At 40.9% G+C, this 21,168-nt stretch overlaps 1 protein-coding gene across 1 annotated transcript in view; it reads right to left on the bottom strand.

The window, feature by feature from the left end:
• Positions 1–21,168, bottom strand: part of LOC130116610 (leucine--tRNA ligase, cytoplasmic-like) — an 85,640-nt gene that overhangs the window by 30,167 nt on the left and 34,305 nt on the right. Inside the window, exons 16-21 of the mRNA XM_056284575.1 lie at positions 19,627–19,712; positions 18,193–18,258; positions 14,140–14,222; positions 12,035–12,173; positions 9,435–9,647; positions 160–217 (exon numbers count right to left, since the gene is read on the bottom strand). Of these exons, the coding sequence (XP_056140550.1) occupies positions 160–217; positions 9,435–9,647; positions 12,035–12,173; positions 14,140–14,222; positions 18,193–18,258; positions 19,627–19,712 (645 nt within the window). The remainder of the gene's footprint in view (positions 1–159; positions 218–9,434; positions 9,648–12,034; positions 12,174–14,139; positions 14,223–18,192; positions 18,259–19,626; positions 19,713–21,168) is intronic.

Genomic DNA, 21,168 nt, shown 5'->3' with positions numbered 1-21,168 from the left:
AGAGCGCATCTCTACCAAGTGTTGTACTTTTAAAGTCTACCATTAGTCAGCCCGTGTCAGGGAAGGGAAGGATCACAGCCATTAAAATACCTTCTGATTTCAGGGCAGACACTGGTGATAATATATGGAGAAGTATGACAAGAAACACAAATAAATCACCTTTTCAGAGTTGAGCAATAGGTGTCCATTGGCTCGCACTGCCTGTGGCCACTTCCCACTATGGAGACAGAGATCATTCTCTTCAGTATTTTCTTCATGAACATTGTAATCCTCACTTTAAAAGATGCTACAAGGAATTTTGGATTTTTGTTGACTTTGTGCGACCCTGCGGACAAAAGCGGTAGTGTTTCACAGAAGAGCGACTTCATTCTCAGACTCACCATCTGGCAGCTTGTGCCTTTGTTTTGAGGAGAAAACAGAGATGGTGTGGCGTTATGGAGGAGCAGGTGTTCGCAAGTTATACAGTGATGAGGTAACGTATCTCTAATTACATCTCTGTGCTCCAAATCTTTCCATCAGATTTTGCAGGGAATGCGACTAGGACACAAGCATTTGGAATCATTAAATAGCAATATCTAATCTTCTCACAGATGGTCTCATTTGATCATGTCGTAAATTTAGAGGCATCAAAATTAAACGGAGACTGATAAATAATCAGTGAAAAATTCCTTGAAGCAGCTTTAAATATTGCTGTCAGAATCAGTGAGGAGTTTTATTGAAGCTGGGTAATGCTGGGAGAATTTTCCAACTCCTAATTTCTTTTGAAAATGTCCACATGCTATATCGGTTTCACAAAGTATAATCAAATATTTCTCAATAGAATAGCCCTTCTTCTGTTGGGCTATTTTCTGGCCCAAAGCATAGAATTTTCTAAGAAGTTCCTTATCCACAGCTGTCTATGCCTTAATCTTCGACTGTGCGGTGGCTCAGTCCCTTCTTTGCCTTTTGTTAAAAAAAAAAAGCACCCTGGGCTTGTTTTTGAAAGCGCTATGCCTTGCCTGCAAATGTCTACAAAAATTGTAAGGTCTCATACATTTGTTGGCACTTGAGAGAGCAATACATACTGTGGCTGAGCTGAGCCTTTGCTACTGGGATACAATATGAAACTAGTTTGAGGTAACTCTGGTTTGGTATTTCTGCCTTTTGTTTCACACAGAGGCCTCACTGTCAACATCATATGGCGCCATGTCTAGGGCATTCTCATTTTAATTTCAGGCGCCAACCGAAGAAGTTGTTGACAGAGTTTCCAAATCAAGAACAACGGTTTCAAAGGAATAAGTCAAACACTTCTACATTCTGCAGTTTTCAGGCGAAGATGGAGATACTCTGTCAATTTATATCTGCATTGTGTGCAATAATTTGCATCCAATGATTTCTATGTGCAATAACCATGAAAAGATTTCAGTAATAAATAAAATAAGACACCAAGATGAAATCACATGCTCCGGTTTCCTCCCACAGTCCAAAGACAAGTAGGTCAGGTGAATCAGCCGTACTAAATTGTCTCTAAGTGTGAATGTGCGTGTGTGTGTGAGAGAGAGAGCGAGTGTGAGCCCTGAGATGGACTGGCAGCCTGTCCACGGTGTCGTCCCACCTGCCACCCAATGACTGCTGGGATAGGTTCCAGCATATCCGTGACCCTGAGCAGGATAAGCGGCTTGGATAATGGATGGATGAATGGATATTATTTACAGTTAATTAGGCTACATTTTTATTTATATCTTTTTCCATATAATCCTATTTTTCCCCTGATAAGAACTGTTTAGCCACAGCATTCTTACGGATGAGATGTACTGGGCAATTTTAGGGGGACAAACAAGAGAAAGTAATATCATATGATATTACTTTATAAATCATAGGAAAATTTAGACTGTTATGGATCATTTCTTAAGCAAAACATTTGCTTCTGATGATGCTTTGTGGATAGGGTATTACATACAGCCATCTTGAGAATATTTTCCCATCACTTCAAAGTCCCCCTGGAAGCTCACTGAGGCCTCCTTGTGGTGTGCAGCCACTGGAGGATTAGGCAATGACAAGGTAATACACACACTTAAAGAGACGTGCCAGTATATTTTTTTCATGTTTTAGCCCATTAATTACAAATGGAATAGACATTACTGCTGACCACTTTCCAGAGCACAAATTATGTTTTAGACTTTTGAATGAGTTTTTCCCTACCTTCCAGTGAGCCACTGGTTTCCATTAATTTTAGTACAGTTTAAAAACAACTTTCAGAGGCTTGAAACTTGCCTGAGATAGGTAATCCATCTTAATGAAAATTCTGTTGATGTTATTTTTATGTCCAAGTTTCCCTATTGTGAGGGCAATGCAGCTGAAAGCATGCTTGCTGCGAAAAGTCGGCTGCTGAACCGAATAGTATTCACAGGCCATGCTTTCATAAAATGAAATTCGGTGGATAACAATAATCAAACATGGATGTTGTGAACAGCGTAACGTGAAGTTGTGTAGCTTCTTGTATTAAAAAGGGTTCTGTTCAACAGCCGACTCCCAAATCTTGGATGTTCGAGCACACTGAAACGAACCACCGGAGGATATTTCAAAACAATCTGTCCCCCAAGTATGGCGTAGCTTTAAAAAAGACAAATAATAGACAAAATTTCCATTGTGACGGATTATTCAACTCAATCAAGTTTGAAGTCTTCACAAGTTGATTTTCATCTTGAACTAAAATGTATGGAAATCAATGGCTCATGGGAGTGAGGGAAAACACGTTCAAAAATCTAAATTAAAGAAAAACTACAGTATTACATTACAGTCATTTAGCTGACGCTTTTATCCAAAGCGACTTACAATAAGTGCATTTTCCAAATTACAGTATGATTTGGAAATGGTCGGGAGCAATGCAAAGGATACTGCATTTGAAGTAATTGGGGTAAAACATGCTAAAACACTGGTATGTCTGTTTAATGATGTAAATGATCTTGTTTTGTCGATTCTAAAAAAATTACTGACGTCTGCAACTTAACTCTCACAGGATCGAGCAAAACAGGCAGGCAGACAGACTCAAACTGATGCACCGTATAAAAAAAACAAAAAAAACATAAATGATAAGAAAAATAGTTCACGTAGTACCTATTCAAATCCTCCTATTCACTTTCAACTCTCTTCACTGTAACCTCTCATTGGCCGTGGGCCATGGAATGAGTCAGTGATCCCCCAAAATCACAAAGCTTGTTCAAGACCCGTACTTTGTGTCATCTCAAATCGATCTGCAAGCTGTTCATGATGATTAAGAGAAAATCTGTAACTTTGAGGTAATGTTTTCGCACAGTTGGTCTAGGTGTGACAGTTGGACTGAGTCCATGAAGGAGATTTCCATCACAAGTAAATTAGCCAGACTATCCTCTCATGTGTACCGAGCCCGAGAGCGGGACTGTCTGTTTTTGGTTCCAGTTTGCATAGCCTTCTCTCTTTCCTCACAAGCTCACCCTGCCAACTTACTGCCTCACTCTCCCACTCCAAGTCAGCTCTGACTCACTTGCTGCCTGTCAGCTATCTCTCTTTCCCTCCCTCACTCTCTCTTTAACCCTCCCACTTCTTCTTTATCACACTCACAATTCCAGACACACAATAACTAGGCATGTCCCGATCCATTCCATGGCATCGGGTCGATGCTGGTCCAGAACATTGGATTGAATATCACAGGGGAGAAAAAAATATGTTCCGATACCCATCCGATACAAACCATGAGGAAATCTAGCTTAAACCATCGCCTAAATGCTTGTATTTTTCCCCCTTCTTCTTCCTCTTCTTTCTGGCTTTCTTCTTCATATTAGCACTTCCTATGCCGTGCACCTCCAGTTAAGCGGCACAGCGTGTCAAGTGATAACAACAGTAGTAGCCAATTAGTCACATGTGTATGAGCGTTAACTACCTGTCGAAATCATGTCAGTGGTGTGGAAGTATTTCAACCGACAGCCGAATGCAAAATTTGCAATGCAAATGTTTTGAGGGTGGCAGTGTTTTTGGTTGGTTTAACACCACAAACTTAATTAAGTATTTGGAAAAACACCACACGAAACACCACCAGGAATTTCTGCATGCAACGGCTACAAAGAAAAGCAAAACGCCCCAACAGCAAACACTGACGGAATCAATAAAAAAGTGAGAGAAACTGCCCCCAGACAGTAACAAGGCGAAATTGATAATGGAGAAACTAGTTCAGTTTATTGTCCTGGATGACCAACCCCTTTCGGTGATAGAAAATATGGGGTTTTGATGCTTAATTGAGCACCCCGAGCCTCGCTACACTTTGCCCAGTCACCATTATATAACGGAAAAGGCCATCCCTCATATACACAACGAAGTTTGCAATTTTCTCTCGAAACTCTTGGGAGAATGTAGGCATGGTTAGTTTCACAACAGACATCTGGAGCTCAGACGTGAGTCCAATGTCCTTGTTGAGTCTGACCGCACATTGGATAGACTCGGATTTTACCTTTAAAAAAGCGGTGTTGCATGTCCGAGATTTTCGTGGCTCACACACAGGGGATTCCATTATAGCAGCCATTGAAGAAATGCTGCGTGAATGGAAGATTAATACAAACAAAGTGCATATAGTTTTAAGGGGTAATGCACAAAATATGAAGAAGGCTTTGGGTCAACTTGGCGTGGCGAGTTTAGCATGCTTCGCACACACATTGCAGCCAATTGTGCATGACAGACTGTTGTCGTAGTGCAGTGTTAGTGACACACTGGCTAGCGGGAGAAAAATAGTAAGCCACTTAAAACACTCACCCTTTGCCTATTCACGGTTAGAAGACATTCAAGTAGAGCTATATATGTAGCCTAAGCATCTGCAGCAGGTCATCCAAACTAGGTGGAAAAGCACCTAATACATGATTGAAAGCCTCATTGCACAGAAATGGGCACTGTCTGCGTATATGGCTGAATATGACCTTCCCGCCACACTAACAGCAAACAAGTGGGGCCTATTGGAGAAGGTTTTCACGGTTCTGGTACCTTTTGAAGAGATGGCGACCCCCTAATGGGAGCAGCTAAAAGTGGTAGTAGTAGTGGTAGTAGTATATCGGATTGATATCAGTATCAGCAGATAGCCAAATTTCAAGTACAAAATTAGTAACGTTGTCAATGGTCTGCGGTTGCAAGTTGTTTGTTCTTTTGTTTTATCCTTACATTTTCTCTAAAATTGTTTACTGTGATTAATTAAATGCTTCTTTGATTAGAAGTGTATATCGGGTGGGGGGGCGCTGCTGAGCAGGCTTGATGTAGGGTGTGTTTTGCAGGTGCTCCGCCGAAATGTGACTTAATTTCTACTTTTTTGCACTATTTTATGCTTTACTTTTGCAGCTACTTGCTTTAAGTGACTTATTTTTCAACTGAGGACGATCTATGATGGCAAATAGAGGGAAACCCGACACTCCCAAATCGGGTCGCGGCAACAAGCCTTAGCCTTCTCCTGAGCCAGAACCCCAGCAGCAGCCAGATGCTAATGAAGCCCTGCTAATGAATATGAGGTAGATGATGGACGAAATGCGCTCCGATATCATCAGTAAATTTGACTCCATCATCTCGGGTGCTGTCAAAAGAGAGATTACGGCGGCTCTGGAGTCAATCGAAGCTAAACTTGCCTCTCAGACAGACTATAACTGACCTCGAGCGCTCGGCTAATGACCAAGATAGCAGGCTAACCGACCTTCAAGCTAATGTTAGCACGCTTAACACCCTGGTCAACTCTCTCGCCAAGAATTGCGAGGACCTGGAAAGGCGGTCAAGATGGAATAATGTACGCCTGGTGGGCCTGCCTGAGGGTCTGGAAGGCCAGCGACCCACCAAGTTTACTGCCCAACTCTTACAGGACCTATTGGGACTTGATGACAAACCTGTACTGGATTGGGCCCATTGTACCCTCTGTGCAAGGCCCAAAGATGGAGAACCTCCAGTCCGCTTGTTATTCGGGTTAACCCGCTTCAAGTTCGGAACCAGATTCTGCGACGTGCCGAGGAAGCCTCCTCTCTCCTACAATGGCAGGAGGATCTCGATTTTCCCGGATTTCACTCCAGCGGTGGCCAAGAAACGGGCCGCTTTTGCCAAAGTAAAGAAGGAGCTCCACTCTTGCCCAAACATCAAGTTTGGTCTTCTCTACCCGGCAACGCTTCGCATTACCTTACCCAGCGGACAAACTCACAGGTTTGATGACCCTGCTTTGGCATCAGACTTTCTTGAGAAAAACATTAAAGAAGTTGTCGATCCTGATGCAGTTTAGCTGACATGCTAACTGGCTAGTTGGTTAGCCGCTACTGCCAGGAGATAAGACTACATTTCCTATAGTGCCTTGCTTCAGTGAAGTGAGATTTCCTACGGTTAGAGACTAGTCTATGCTAGAGACTGATGTTACCAATGTTTTCTGTTCACTTTTCGCTGTTTTTTTTTCTTTAAATCTTAAGTTGTTTACAGTTAAAACTTGAATACACGTTTGCTGTTTAATTATGCATGAATACCTCAACTTCGAAGTTTTAACAACAGGAGTCACTTTCCTGTTAAGCTTGTTTGATGCTGCAAATTCATGCTGCTTGTCTACTTTTTTTAGGGTGGAATAGTTACATATATACAGTGACATGTAGCTGGTTAGACCATACATATTTACATGATTAGGCTATAAGCCTGTTTATTATTGTATATTTTCATTGTTTCCTTAAAATGTCACATTTTCTTAGTGGACACCGAGTAGTGTTTGGTGGGTTTTTAATCAGAGCTACTAGGAGGCGTGATAGTTTGTGTGTTTTTTTGGGGTCAAGTTGCACGCATCCCATTTGGGGGGATGCTTCTGCCAGTGTTGGGTGGAAGGGCTTTTGGTTTTGGTTCGGTTTTATTTTTCGCTTTTGTTCTTGGTCCTCTCTTTTTTTCCCCATCAGTCAGGCATTTGTTTTCAATGTTGTTATGCGCTACTACTGTCACACTACTACCCTTGCATATAGCACTGTATAGGCTTAGTCATGTCTCATACTAATTTAAAAATGCCTTCATATGGGGGGGGCCTTCAATTCATTAGTTTTAACTGTAAAGGACTCAATAACCCCATAAAACGTAGCAAGGTGTTGCATCATCTTCACACTCTTGGTGCTCAGGTGATCTTTTTACAAGAAACCCATCTTAAAGCTTCTGATCACACCAGATTGAAAAGGGGATGGGTGGGTCAGATATACCATTCTACATTCCAGGGCAAATGACGGGGGGTTGCCATTCTGCTGCATAAATCTGTTCCATTTACTTATTCATCTGTTATTTCTGATCCAAATGGTAGATTCGTTATTGTTACTGGCCAAATACATAACACTCATTTGATTTTGGCAAATGTATATGCTCCAAATTATGACGATGAGGCCTTTTTTAAACGTCTCTTCTCAACTCTCCCTGATAGGTCTTCACACTGTTTGATTTTAGGAGGTGACTTTAATTGCTGGCTCAATCCTCAGTTGGACCGCTCCTCCTCTAAGGTTTGCTCACCTTCGAAATCTGCCAGTAATCCAGTCTTTCACGCAAGAGTTTGCAGTTTCTGATGCCTGGTGCTTTTTCAACCCTTTTAAAAGGGAATATTCTTTCTTCTCTCATGTGCATCACACTTTCACCCGTATTGACTTTTTCTTGGTTGATAATAGACTACATTCATCATTGTCAGACTGTAAATACAATGCTATTGTTATATCTGACAATGCTCCAATCTCAATGAAATTTTTTTTAAAAACATAATCGACACGCACTCACCATGGCATCTTAATACACGCTTACTATCGAATGAGGATTTTGTTAACTTTGTTTCACAACAGATTGACTTTTTTGTGAGTGTAAACAAAACACCTGACGTGTCTGCTTCTTTGCTGTGGGAGACATTAAAGGCATATATTAGGGGGGAAATAATTTCTTATTCAAGACATGAGAGAAAAGTTAGACAGGAAAAATTATCTAGGCTGGCAAAGAGTATTTCTCAACTTGATAACTTGTATGCTTCCTCCCAGTCCCCAGATATTTACAAGGAACGTCTCTCCTTACAAGCTTAGTACGATGCCCTCATGACTCATCGCACTACTGAGCTCTTGCTCCGGTCGGGATCCCAGTTCTGTGAATATGGTGATAAGGCCAGCAAGCTACCAGCACACCAGTTGCGCCAAATGGCTACGTTGCGTCACATTTCTCAGATCCAAACAGATTCAGGTAAAACTACTGACCCTTTAGAAATTAATAATATTTTTAAGGAATTTTATATATCTCTTTAGTCTTCTGATCAAGGTCCATCTCCTCCTAATTATGATACCTTCTTTGAAAATTTAGCTATTCCCTCTATTGGTCTATCAGACATGAAAGTATTAGAAAATCCAATTACTATTTCAAAACTTCACGCAGCTGCTACATCTCTGCAAAATGGAAAGTGCCCATGCCCAGGTCTGAATTTTATAAGAAGTTTTGGCACAAGCTGGCCCCTTTACTATTAGATATGCTTAACGAATCACTTGTCGCTGGTCGTCTTCCTCAAACTCTTAATCAAGCCTCTATTTCTCTCCTCTTGAAAAAAGACAAAGATCCCTTAGCTTGCTGCTCTTATCGCCCAATAAATTTACTGAATGCTGACTTTAAATTGCTATCCAAATTACTAGCACTGCGCCTTGAATTTGTTCTCCCTTCTATAATTTCTCAAGATCAAACAGGATTTATTCGAAATAGGCATTCATTCTCTAATCTTAGACGTTTGTTCAATGTAATTTATAATACTCCACCTTCTGACACTCAAGAGGCTTTGATATCTTTAGATATCAACTGTATCTCCCTCTCATACCCACTGGATAAGAGACATTCTCTATTTTCTTAGATTGGCAAAAGTCATATTTTCATTAAGTGGCTCCTCCAATAAATTTGGGAAAATATGGGGTCCATTCTTTCAATTTGTTCAGAAAATTGATTTCCAATGTCTCCCTGATTGAGGCAGCTCTTAACAGTTTAGAAGAGTATTAATATTGAGTTTGTTGTGACGTGGGTCATGTGCTGCTGCACTGACTATTGGTGTCTATTATTGACACAGTTTATTGTTGGTTGACTGATGGGTTTTTTTCCTCTTTTTTTTAATCTTTTTGTTGTTTGTTTTCTTGGTTTCTGTGGGTTGTTGTGGTGCTTAGAAATGAGTCAATTGTCACTTTTTTCATGGTGTGTCTTTGTAAAAGGAATGTGTACTTTTTACTCTTTGTGAATGGTCTGATGACACGGGTGTATTTTTTTACAAAACCCAATAAAAAAAAAACTGAATAAAAAGCAGGCACAAAAAAAAGTGGTATCGAGACATCTCTAACGTACATACACACTCTCTCTACTACACAAACTACGACTAACACACACACACACACACACACACACACACACACACACACACACAGCTTTACTCTTTTTGTCAATTAACTTACTTGTCATTGGACCACATAGCCACATGATTGTACAGGTAGTAGGACAGGTGATTGGGGACCAGGTCTTTGCCAGACACGCGTACGTCCACAGGGTACCAGTATTCAAACTCCCTCCTCAGCCTCTGGAGGTTCTCCTTGGGGATACTTGTACTGGGGAAAGGAGTAGTCTTAAAGAAGATGAAGTCCCACACCTCCCTGGTCATCTGCTCTGGCCTGGGGAGAGAGACGGGGAAAATGAATAGCCAAGGTGAGAGAGACACAGAGAAAGCTAGAGATTAGATTTTGCATTCAACCCACTATATCCTTCAATATTTTTTCTTTGCATTTAATGCAATAAGTTATCATTAAATTTGAGCAAAACTAAGTTTATGGTTTTTGCTAAACAGAAAAAGGATGAAAATGTTTAACTGTCTATAGATGGAATTGATATTGAAAGAGTATCTGAGTTTAGAGTTTTGGGTGTAATAATGGATGACAAACTGACATGGAAAGCTCACATAACATAGTATGTAAAAACAAAGGTGTCTAAGAATATTTCTGTTTTGAACAAAGCCAAGTATGTGTTAGATTACAAGGTAATGCAAATGCTATACTGTTCACTTATTTTGCCATATTTTAGTTACTGGGTGGGGCAACACGTACATGAGCAACATAAAGCCATTGGTTATATTACAGAAAGGGGCAGTAAGAGTTATTCATAAAGTGGATCCAATAGAACACACCAATGGACTGTTTATTAAGTAAGGATTAATGAAACTTAAAAGATTTAGTTGAGTTACAGACATTGTTAGTTATGTACAGGGCAAAAAGCTGAGTATTACCAGAAGATTTACAAAAATTATTTGTTTTTAGTTCAGAGGATGCGGACCATAGAAGGAAATTTCGTTTTACACATCAGTATGCACGTACCACTTTAAAGCAGATGTGTATTTCAGTATGTGGCATCAAACTGTGGAATTCTTTAGAGAATGATCTAAAAGGTTGGATAAATATCTTTCAGTTCAAGAAAATGTATAAGGAAAGAATAATTAGACAATATGGAGTTGTCAGGTAATGGGTTTTCAGTTGATGGTGAATTATTGTGTATGACTTTTTGATTCTTTTTCCATTTCTCATGTTGCTGTAAGTATTAGTTGAGTAACTGACTGACAGACCATCTATTCTGTTGTTTACAATAAGATTTTCTTCTCCCTTCTCCTTTTCAATCATGGAATGTGTAAATTGAGTTGTGTTTGATCATAAATTGCTTCTTTCTTTCTGGAGCTGTGCATTACCGTGAGCGGAATAAATAATGAAATGAAATGAAACGAAAATGTGTCTGCTGAAGAACATTTGTACCATGAGAAAATGTCTTCTTATTAATTGATTCCAACTGTATTTACATCCTCTGGTGATGTTTTTTTTACATAACATTCATGCCAATGAAGTAGACTAAACTGAACAGAAGAGAGGGGCAGACAGGGACAGTGAAGCTGAGAGAAGAGATAGAAAGATGGAAATACAGAGAAGACAATAAATGCATTTTATAAAATTTAAATGATTATATCAAGGTTTTCATTGTTGTATGTTGATGTCTGCAAGCTCTACAGCTATATTTGCACATCTTGGACATTTCAACATTTTAAAATATCCATCCATTATCCAAGCCCCTTATCCTGTTTTCAGGGTCGCAGGATGCTGGAGCCTATCCCAGCAGTCATTGGGCGGCAGGCGGGGAGACACCCTGGACAGGCTGCCAGTCCATCACAGGGCCAACACATTTCCACCTAGGGACAATTTTTCAGTATGGCTGATTCACCTGACCTACATGTCTTTAAATACATTTTATATAATCTTGCAATATTCATTTTTCATCATATTACTTTCATTATTTATTTCAACTTCACCTCTTTTCTATTAAAGTAAATCAACCAAACCACAGGGATCAAAATTTATTTTCACTGCCAGATTACCTGATTACGTAACAATGGCCTTTTTAACTATGTAATACAAAAATCCTGCAGATTGTCATTTTTGTTTATTTTAGCCTTTGGACATGGTGCTAATTGCATTGGTCAGTGTTGTACATTGTCTGTCAGGGTCCTCTAGAAAACTAGTCTGCTTACCTGCGCATTAATCACAACAATGTCTTGTCTACTTCAAATTTGCTGCTTGCTACCTTATTCTCCATTATTGGTTGTGGGTTTGGCTGGCTATGGTAAAAATGTAGAATATGCCCCACACCAAGAAAGTCCAACCAGACAGTAACCATTATAATGAGCAACTATTAAAGTATTCATGAATTTGCTATTGTCTTAAACAAGACAGTGACAGAAAATATTAGAAATGTCATGTTTAGGATTGTAGCTTCAAAACATATCTTCTTCAAAATAGTAAATTCAACAGTTGTATCTTTTTAATTATTTTGTAAGCATTTGTTGACTTGTTGGTGAAATATGTTTATGTATGAATAAAGCCAGTATTGTATCTCACCCCCCCAGGTGTTGTGCAGTTTTTGATGGGGAAGCACGGGGAGAAAGAGTGAGCAAACAAGAGAAAGAAAGAGGCATTATTCATATTTGTGCATGTCTATTCTGTATGTCACTGTATAATATCCCTACTTGATGGCCAGCGGCGACAGCCCCTGTCCATTCAGTACACCCCCCTGAAGGAGGTGTGCCACTGTGTAGTATGCCATGTAGATGGTGGAGTCTGACAGCGACTCAATCAACCACTGCTGGTCCCAAGGCAGCCGCGTTCCTATGGCACACACACACACACACACACACACACACACACACACACACACACACACACACACACACACACACACATACAAAGTCAGTGATGGAACAACATGCATGCAGAAAAACCACCACATGCACGACAACAAATGCATGTACACAAATACAAAACCCAGTGATAACACAACAGGCACATACACAAGAGACACATGCACACAGAAAACACATCAAGGTGGGGAAAAACAAAGATGTTATCCATCATCTGCTTTTGCTTAAAAAGAGTTTTTTCTCTAAAACTGCCATGCGTCAAGCGGACTAACTCTTTGTTCCAAGATGAGGGGAAAAAAAATAAAATATGCACGGGTCCGCGGTGGTGTAGCGGTCTAAGCATCAGCTTTGTGTCGATGCAGTTGCCCACTGGGGACCAGGGTTCGTGCCCCGGTCTCGTCAGATCCGACTACGGCCGGACTCGATGAAGCAGCAATAATTGGCAACGCTGCCTTCAGGAGGGGGGAGGAGTTGGCTTGTGTTCGTCACATGAATGCGTCTCTGGGTGTGTCGGAAAAAGCAGTGATTCGGCCTAGATTCACCTTGTCACAAAAGCGCCGAGGTGTCTCCTTCCAGACTGCCAGCTGGGGAGATGCAGTTGGCGAACGCATGCAGTATGAGGGTGGGTGTTTCAACTAGGGAGCAATTGGCCACTAAATTGGAAGAAAAAGGGAAAAATCTGAAATAAAAAAAAAAATACGCAGGCTGGCTCCTGTTCTTCTTTAATTGACACTTGCAATTTCATATCTTCTTCATCAGGCATCACTTCCTAAAATCATTTTTACTTTAAATAACTACAAGGAAGGGGAAGACAATAAAGTGGGGTAGAAGAGACGTAGAAATGTATCAAAGGGCTGGGATTTTAAGCCTCAAACACATAGAATGCACACACACACACACGCACGCACGCACGCACGCACGCACACACACACACACACACACACACACACACACACACACACACACACACACACTAAATTACAAAGACTCAACTATAGCAACACATTGCTTTGGTTAATTGATAACTGGTGTCCAGGTCAAAACTACAAATTTGGTTAAAAGAAAGACACAGACTAAAAGACTCTGCATTCACAATCTGCAGGTTATGCAGACAAGGAAGCTTTTTAAAGATCATATATGGCCAAATATATCTTTACGACATGCCATTTTAACGCATATTGGGCTGTGTGTCTTAGTGTTGCATAATAACTGGAGAATTTCTTCATCACAGCCCAGAATGAGTTGATATACTAGGTCAGCTGGCTTTAAGGGTATGAATCCACTCCTATACAGACAGATTACTTCATCACTCGTCCTCCGTCTCCCCTCCCCACACACAAACTATGTACTATGTCATTTGTAAAATGGGTTTATTTAGAGTCAGCCTGTTCTATGGGAATAATAATAATAATAATGATAACAATACTATGAGGGAACAGATTATTACTGAAAAGCAGCAGAATGCTAGCAAATTTGTTCTTTTTTGAGGTACAACTCTTACAATCCAGACACTCTACAACCCTCATAAAATGGTTTGCAATAACTCTTGATCTGTTGGTTTGGGACCTTCTGCAAACACATACTGGCAAAGCTCTCCCACCTCTTGTGGCAAGCAAAGTTAGCTGCTGTTGACTCACTCTTCTCATGGTTTATGACTTCAACAATTATGAGAAGAAAAATTTAAGTTAACCCACACTCGCAGCACCCTACACACACTCCACACAGACAGAGAAACACAGAAACAAACAATTCCACAATTGCAGACACAAAAACATGTAAAACTACATAAACAAACACAGAAAACACAACTGTAGACACACACAAAAGCAGAAACATACACCAACATATTTGCAGAAACACAAACACACATACGTGCACTTCCACAAAGGTAGACACATACAAACACAAAAATGCACTATATGGCACACACTCACCAAGGCCATAGGTGCGAGAGCACGCATGCTCCTGGAGCCAAGCTAGAGTTGCCTCAAAGTTCTTCCTGGTCTCATCACAGAACCTGTCCGTAAACCCCAAAACACCAGAAACAGAGACAGACAGACAAAAAAATGAGTTCTTCAACTCCAGCTACTCCTGCAGATCCTGTTACCAAATTCATATCTATACAATGAGTAATGGGCGTATGGGGTACCGGGCAGTTGCTACAAGCCATCCGGTCCTTGTATAACCAAAGTCAGAGCTGTGTCTGCATTCACAACACCAAGTCAAACACGTTTTCGGTGGGTGTCGGACTCCGCCAAGGTTGTCCCTTGTCTCCGATTCTGTTTGTGATATTCATGGACAGGCTCTCAAGGCACAGACAAGGTGAGGAGTGTGACCATTTTGGGAACCTCAAGAATTGCATCTCTGCTCTTCGCAGATGATGTGGTTTTGTTGGCTTCATCAGTAAGCGACCTCCAGCATGCACTGGGGCAGTTTGCAGCTGGGTGTTAAATGGTGGGGATGAGCATCAGCACCTCCAAGTCTGAGCCCATGGTTCTCTACCGGATGATGGTGGATTGCTCCCTCCGGTTTGGGGATGAGTTGTTGCCTCAAGTGAAGGAGTTCAAGTATCTCGGGGTCTTGTTCACGAGTGAGGGAAGGACGGAGCGGGAGATTGACCGGTGGATTGGTTCAGCATCAGCAGTAATGCGGACATTGTACCGGACCATTGTGGTGAAGAGAGAGCTGAGCCAGACGGCAAAGCTCTCAATTTACCAGTCAAGCTTCATTCCAACCCTCACCTATTGTCAATCTGGGTAATGACCGAAACGGTGAGATCGCGGATACAAGCAGTTGAAATGAGTTTCCTTTGTAGGGTGTCTGGGCTCACCCTTAGAGATAGGGTGTGAAACTTGGACATCTGGAGGAAGCTCAGAGTAGAGCCACTGCTCCTTTGCGTCGAAAGGAGCCAGCTGAGGTGGTTCAGGCATCTAATTAGGATCCCCCAGGAGGAGCTGGAGGGCGTTGCTGGGGAGAGGGACATCTGGAGTGCCCTACTTAGCTTTCTGCCATCGCGACCCTACCCTGGAGAAGCGGCTGAAGATGAATGAATGAATGAATGAATGAATGAATGAATGAATGAATGAGTCACTGAGAGTCCCTGTTATTACAGCTTTTGAGACTATCACTCTTGATACTTTGACGAAGCTCATGCCACCTTCCAAACCAACTACTTGCCTACTTGACTCTTTACTAGCAAAACTTTTTAAAGACCTCTGGCCTTTCCTGGGACCTACAATGCCGGGCATTGTTAATTTGTCACTTATTACTGGCACTGTCCCCAACAGTTTTAAGACGGATGTGGTCAAACCTCTACTTAAAAAAAGAAAAAAAAGAAAACGCACCTCGATCCAGGGTCTCTTAATAACTATCGACCAGTCTCTAGTCTTCCATTCTTTTCTAAGGTACTAGAGAGAGTTGTATATCAACAATTTGTGACCCATATAGAAGAAAACTATATGAAACTTTTCAAATCGGCTTTCAGGGCCTGTCACTCCACTGAAACTGCTCTGACCAGAGTGGTGAACAAGCTTCCACTTGCTATGGACTCTGATTCCACCTCTGTGCTTCTAGTACTAGATCTCAGTGCAGCTTTTGACACAATTGATCACTGTATACTATCAGACAGATTAAATTGTACTTTTGGTGTCTCTGGCTTAGCTCTCTCTTGGATTAAGTCCTACTTATCTAGAAGAACACAGTGTGTCTACTGTAATATTACATCAAAATTATCTGACATTAGATATGGCGTACCTCAGGGCTCAGATCGTGGCCCGCTACTTTACTATCTTTATATATTTCACCTCTTGGCCAAATTATACGCAGTCATGGAATAAATTTCCATTGCTATTCTGATGATACTCAGCTGTATGTGCCTATAAGGTCTGATGATCATACTAAAATGACTAATTTAGAGGTCTGATTGGCTGCTGTGAAAAAAATGGATGTCACTAAATTTCCTGCTTTTAAATTCAGATAAAACTGAGATGCTGCTCATTGGCCCTGCCAGACACAAACACCAAATTGATCAAGTAACGATAACAAAAGACAACTCTGATTTCACAAAGTGTGGCAGCCAAAAATCTTGGTGTTACATTTAATCCCAGCCTTTCCTTTGATAAGTACGTTAAAGAAATCAACAAGACTGCCTTTTTCACTTACATAACATAGATAAAATTCAGTCTTTCCTGTCTATGGCTGACGCAGAGACTCTAATACATGCATTTGTTTCATCCAGACTTGGTTTCTGCAATGTTCCGTTTTCAGTTCTGCCACATGCTAGTACTAAAAGTCTTCAGATGGTTCAAAATGCTGCAGCTAGAATCCTAACTCTAACTAGAAAATTTGACCATATTACATAAATGCTTGCTTCCCTTCATTGGCTTCCTATCCATGTTAGATCGGACTTCAATTTGCTTCTGCTGACTTACAAAATCCTAAATGGGCTTGCCCCATCACACCTAGCTGGTCTTTTAAACTGCACATTCCATCTCGAGCTATCCGCTCCCAAAATACAGGCTTCTGTGTTTACCCAAAGTTCAAAAGAAGTCAGCTGGTGGCAGGGCCTTTTCCCATAAGGCCCCATTGTTGTGGAATAACCTGCCTGCTGCCATCAGACAATCAGAGTCTGTGGAGTCTTTTCAATCTAAACTTAAAACTCATCTTTTTTTTTTTTTTGCCTTAACCTACAATCCATTGCCTTTCATTTGAGTATTTCATGAACTGTGTTGCATGGCGGGTCGGTTTTTGTCTCAATGAATTTACAAAGCACTGTTCTGCCGATGAAATTATGGAATATAGATTAGTGACTATTGCAAACTGTTTTCTCTCACATGTATTTTCTCTCTCTGAATGTCTTCCTTCTCTTCACCTGTGTATATGAATGGTGTGACGCGAGTCTCCCCCATATGCATGTGTAGTCTGTCCTCCTCCCAAGTCTACATGGTGATCACCACCTGGACAATGCTTGGCATCTTCCTCATCACATTTTTTTATATATCTTATAAATCAATATAATTTTATTATCCTGTTTCAATGTTACATCCTTCTCTCACTTCAATGTGTGACATTTAATGTTTTTCCTGTCTCTTCTCCTGTGTATGTGAATGGTGTGATATGAGTCTCCCCCATGTACATGTGTAGTCTGTCCTCCTGCCAGGTCTACATGATGATGGTGGTAACGTGGCTCAGGTCCTAGGCTGTTCTGGTGGCGTCTGTACACTGCTTGGTATCTTCATCATATTCTTCATATATCTTATAATTCCATTATAATTCTGATATCCTCTTTCAATGTTGTATTCTACAAATTGTGTTTTATTCTGTACACACAACATCCGTTGCACGTCTGTCTGTTTTGGGAGAGAGATCCCTTCTCTGTTGCTCTCCCTGAGGTTTCTTCCTATTTTTTCTCCCTGTTAAAGGGTTTTTTTAGGGAGTTTTTCCTTATCCAATGCAAGGGTCTAAGGACAGGATGTTGCATTGCTATAAGTCAGTCAGTCAGACAAAGTATGTAGCTCATCTACTTTCAGGACAAGACAAGATAACAGACTCAACGTCTGCACTTGAGTTTTAGCTGAGTCAAACTGCTTACAACAAAAGTGAAATACATGTATACATAGGACACTTCTATTAATTAAGTCATATGCGTTGGTTAACATTTCCCATGGTGTGGGCTGAAAGGCATTGCAGGTGGATTGACTTAATTTTTTTTTTAATTATTAAAACAAAAAGGTTACAAATATGGTGGATGTCCACCATTTTTTTCCATTTTTCATTTTGTTATTGCAGTTACTATCCCGGATATTACTTAGATCACATCTTTGTTTTGTTATTGTTGTTACCATTATATTTCTCTAGCATTGGGGTTTTACTTGCTATATTTTTCATTGTGGTCTGATTCTGTAGGGTCAATATTTTCTTTTTGAAAATGTATAAGCAATTAAAGTGTATTATAATTATGAATCTTAATAATGTAGGAATCATCTTACGTCTCTAAAGACTTGAGGGCTTTGTTAGTCTGTGCCTTCCACTCTTCATCTCCATAGTCCAGATACCTGAAAGACAGATAAGAAATATTACAGAATTAACCATTACCACTGATTCTAGTTAAAGACTGCCCAGATGAGATACAAAGAAGGTGCACTAATACTTCAGGTCTAACTAAAGATTTCCCAAAAACATTATGAACTGTAAAAGACATTAATGTCATTATTGTCAATCATGTCAACACGACATTTACAATAACAAAATTCTTTTCAAAGAAAGACTGAGGCATTTTAAAATGCAAGCACAGTTACCACAAGTCTTTTTATGCTTGCCATTAATAGTACAAAAGCATCACAGGGATTACTGCAAAAGCAGGGCATCAGACTTTTTTTTCCCCCTTTTTTCTCCCCAGTTGTATCCGGCCAATTACCCTCCTCTTCTGAGCTGTTCCAGTCACTGCTCCACCCCCTCTGCCGATCCGGGGAGAGCTGCAGACTACCATGTCTCCTCCGATACATGTGGAGTCGCCAGCAACCACTTTTCACCTGACAGTGAGGAGTTTCGCCAGAGGGACGTAGCGCGCGGGAAGCTCACTCTATTCCCCCCAGTCCCCCCCCCCCCGAACAGGTACCCCGACCAACCAGCGGAGGCATTAATGCAGCAAACATGACATATACCCACATCCGGCTTCCCACCGCAGACACAGCCAACTGTGATTGTGCCTGTAGAGACGCCCAACCAAGCCGGAGATAACACCGGGATTCGAGCTGGTGATCCCCATGTTGGTAAGCAACGCATCAGACAATGCTGATGTCATGGAAAAGACATTCTGAAATTCTTAGATTTTTTGTTAAAAATGACAGTTGCTGCTGACTGACTCTTTTCATGGTTTATGACTTCAGCACGTATGACATTACATTAGTCATTTAGCCGACACTTTTATCCAAAGTGACTTACAATAAGTGCATTTAACGTAGGAATTCAGGAGAACTACTTGTCATCAGAGGTCATAAGTGCATCTTCTCTCTAAACAAGCATCTAAAAGCAAAACCAGTGCTAAATTAAAAGTGCAAGAAAGATTTTAATTTTTTTTTTAAATGAGTGAATACAATAAGTGCTACGAGCAAGTAACAGGGTAGTAGTTCTTGAATGAGAGGAAAAACTGAAGTTAACCCACCTTTGCACCCACAAAAAGGAACACGTTAACTTCTCTTCCCTATAACATCTCTTTTTGAACGTTGGAGCCAATACATTTTCTTACTACAAATCACGTAGCTACATGTGCATTCTTCAGTCAGATCAAAGGATTTCTCTAAATAGCCATTTCTATTTTAACCCTCTGCAATCCCATACTAATCCCATAAAGTATTGATCTTAAACAAAAAAATTAAACAATTACAAAAAAATGATTTAGGTAAGACTAATGGTGCACTCACCACTGGTCACAGAGGGCCACCACACACTCGTCGCATGACCGCGACATGACCTGCTTTTCAGGTTCCATGTACATCATGGCTTCACCCTGTGACAGATAAGTGAACCCAAGTCATATCATAACACTAAAAGGCCACAGAAAACAGATAAGAAGCCATTACCGTTAGATGAATTAACACGCATTTCAACTGAATATATACATACTATATATACACACACACACACACACACACACACACACACACACACACACACACACACACACACACACACACACACACACACACACACACACACACACACACACACACACACACACACACACACACACACACACACACACACAGTGTCAGGAGTGATTTTTGACAGAAGGGTACCAGAAAGAGTTAAAGAGAAAGTTTACAAGATGGCTGTGAGACCAGCTATGTTATATGGTTTGGAGACAGTGGCACTGACGAAAAGACAGGAAGTGGAGCTGGAGGTGGCAGAGTTGAGGATGCTAAGATTTTCATTGGGAGTGATGAAGGAGGACAGGATTAAGAACGAGTATATTAGAGGAACCACTCAGGTTTGACAGTTTGGAGACAAAGCAAGTGAGGCCAGATTGATATGGCTTGGACATGTGTGGAGGAGAGATACTGGGTATATTGGGAGAAAGATGCTGAATATGGAGCTGGCAGGGTAGAAGAAAAGAGGAAGGCCAAAGAGGAGGTTTATGGATGTGGTGAGGGAGGACATGCAGGTGGCTTGTGTGAAAGAGGAAGAAGCAGAAGACAGGAAGAAATGGAAACAGATGATCCCCTGTGGCGACCCCTAACAGGAGCAGCAAAAAGTATTACTAGTAGATATACATGTGTGTGTTTGTGTGTATATACAGTGCATCCGGAAAGCATTCACACCCCTTCACTTTCCCCACATTTTGTTATGTTCCAGCCTTATTCCAAAATGGATTAAATTCCTTTTTTTTCTCATCAATCCACATAATACCCCATAATGACAAAGTGAAAAAGGTTTTGTAGAAATTCTTGCAAATTTATTAAAAATAAAAAACTGAAATATTGCATGTACATATGTAAGTATTCACACCCTTTACTCAGTACTTGGTTGAGGCACCCTTGGCAGTGATTGCAACCTCAAGTCTTCTTGGGTATGAAGCTACAAGCTTGGCATACCTATATTTGGGGCATTTCTCCCATTCTTTTCTGCAGATCCTCTCGAGCTCTGTAAGGTTAGATGGAGAGCATCGCTGCACAGCTATTTTCAGGTCTTTCCAGAGATGCTCGATGGGGTTCAAGTCTGTGCTCTGGCTGGGCCACTCAAGGACATTCACAGACTTGTCCCGAAGCCACTGCTTTGTTGTCTTGGCTGTGTACTTAGGGTCGTTGTCGTGTTGAAAGGTAAACCTTCACCCCAGTCTGAGGCCCTGAGCGCTCTGGAAAAGGTTTTCATCAATGATCTCTCTGTACTTTGCTCCATTCATCTTTCCCTCGATCCTGACTAGTCTCCCAGTTCCTGCAGCTGAAAAACATCCCCACAGCATGATG

This window comes from Lampris incognitus, chromosome 8 (genome assembly GCF_029633865.1).
Source record: "Lampris incognitus isolate fLamInc1 chromosome 8, fLamInc1.hap2, whole genome shotgun sequence".
Lineage (NCBI taxonomy): Eukaryota > Metazoa > Chordata > Actinopteri > Lampriformes > Lampridae > Lampris > Lampris incognitus.
The sequence above is the reverse complement of the archived record's forward strand: the minus strand, read 5'-3'. Positions and strand labels throughout refer to the sequence as shown.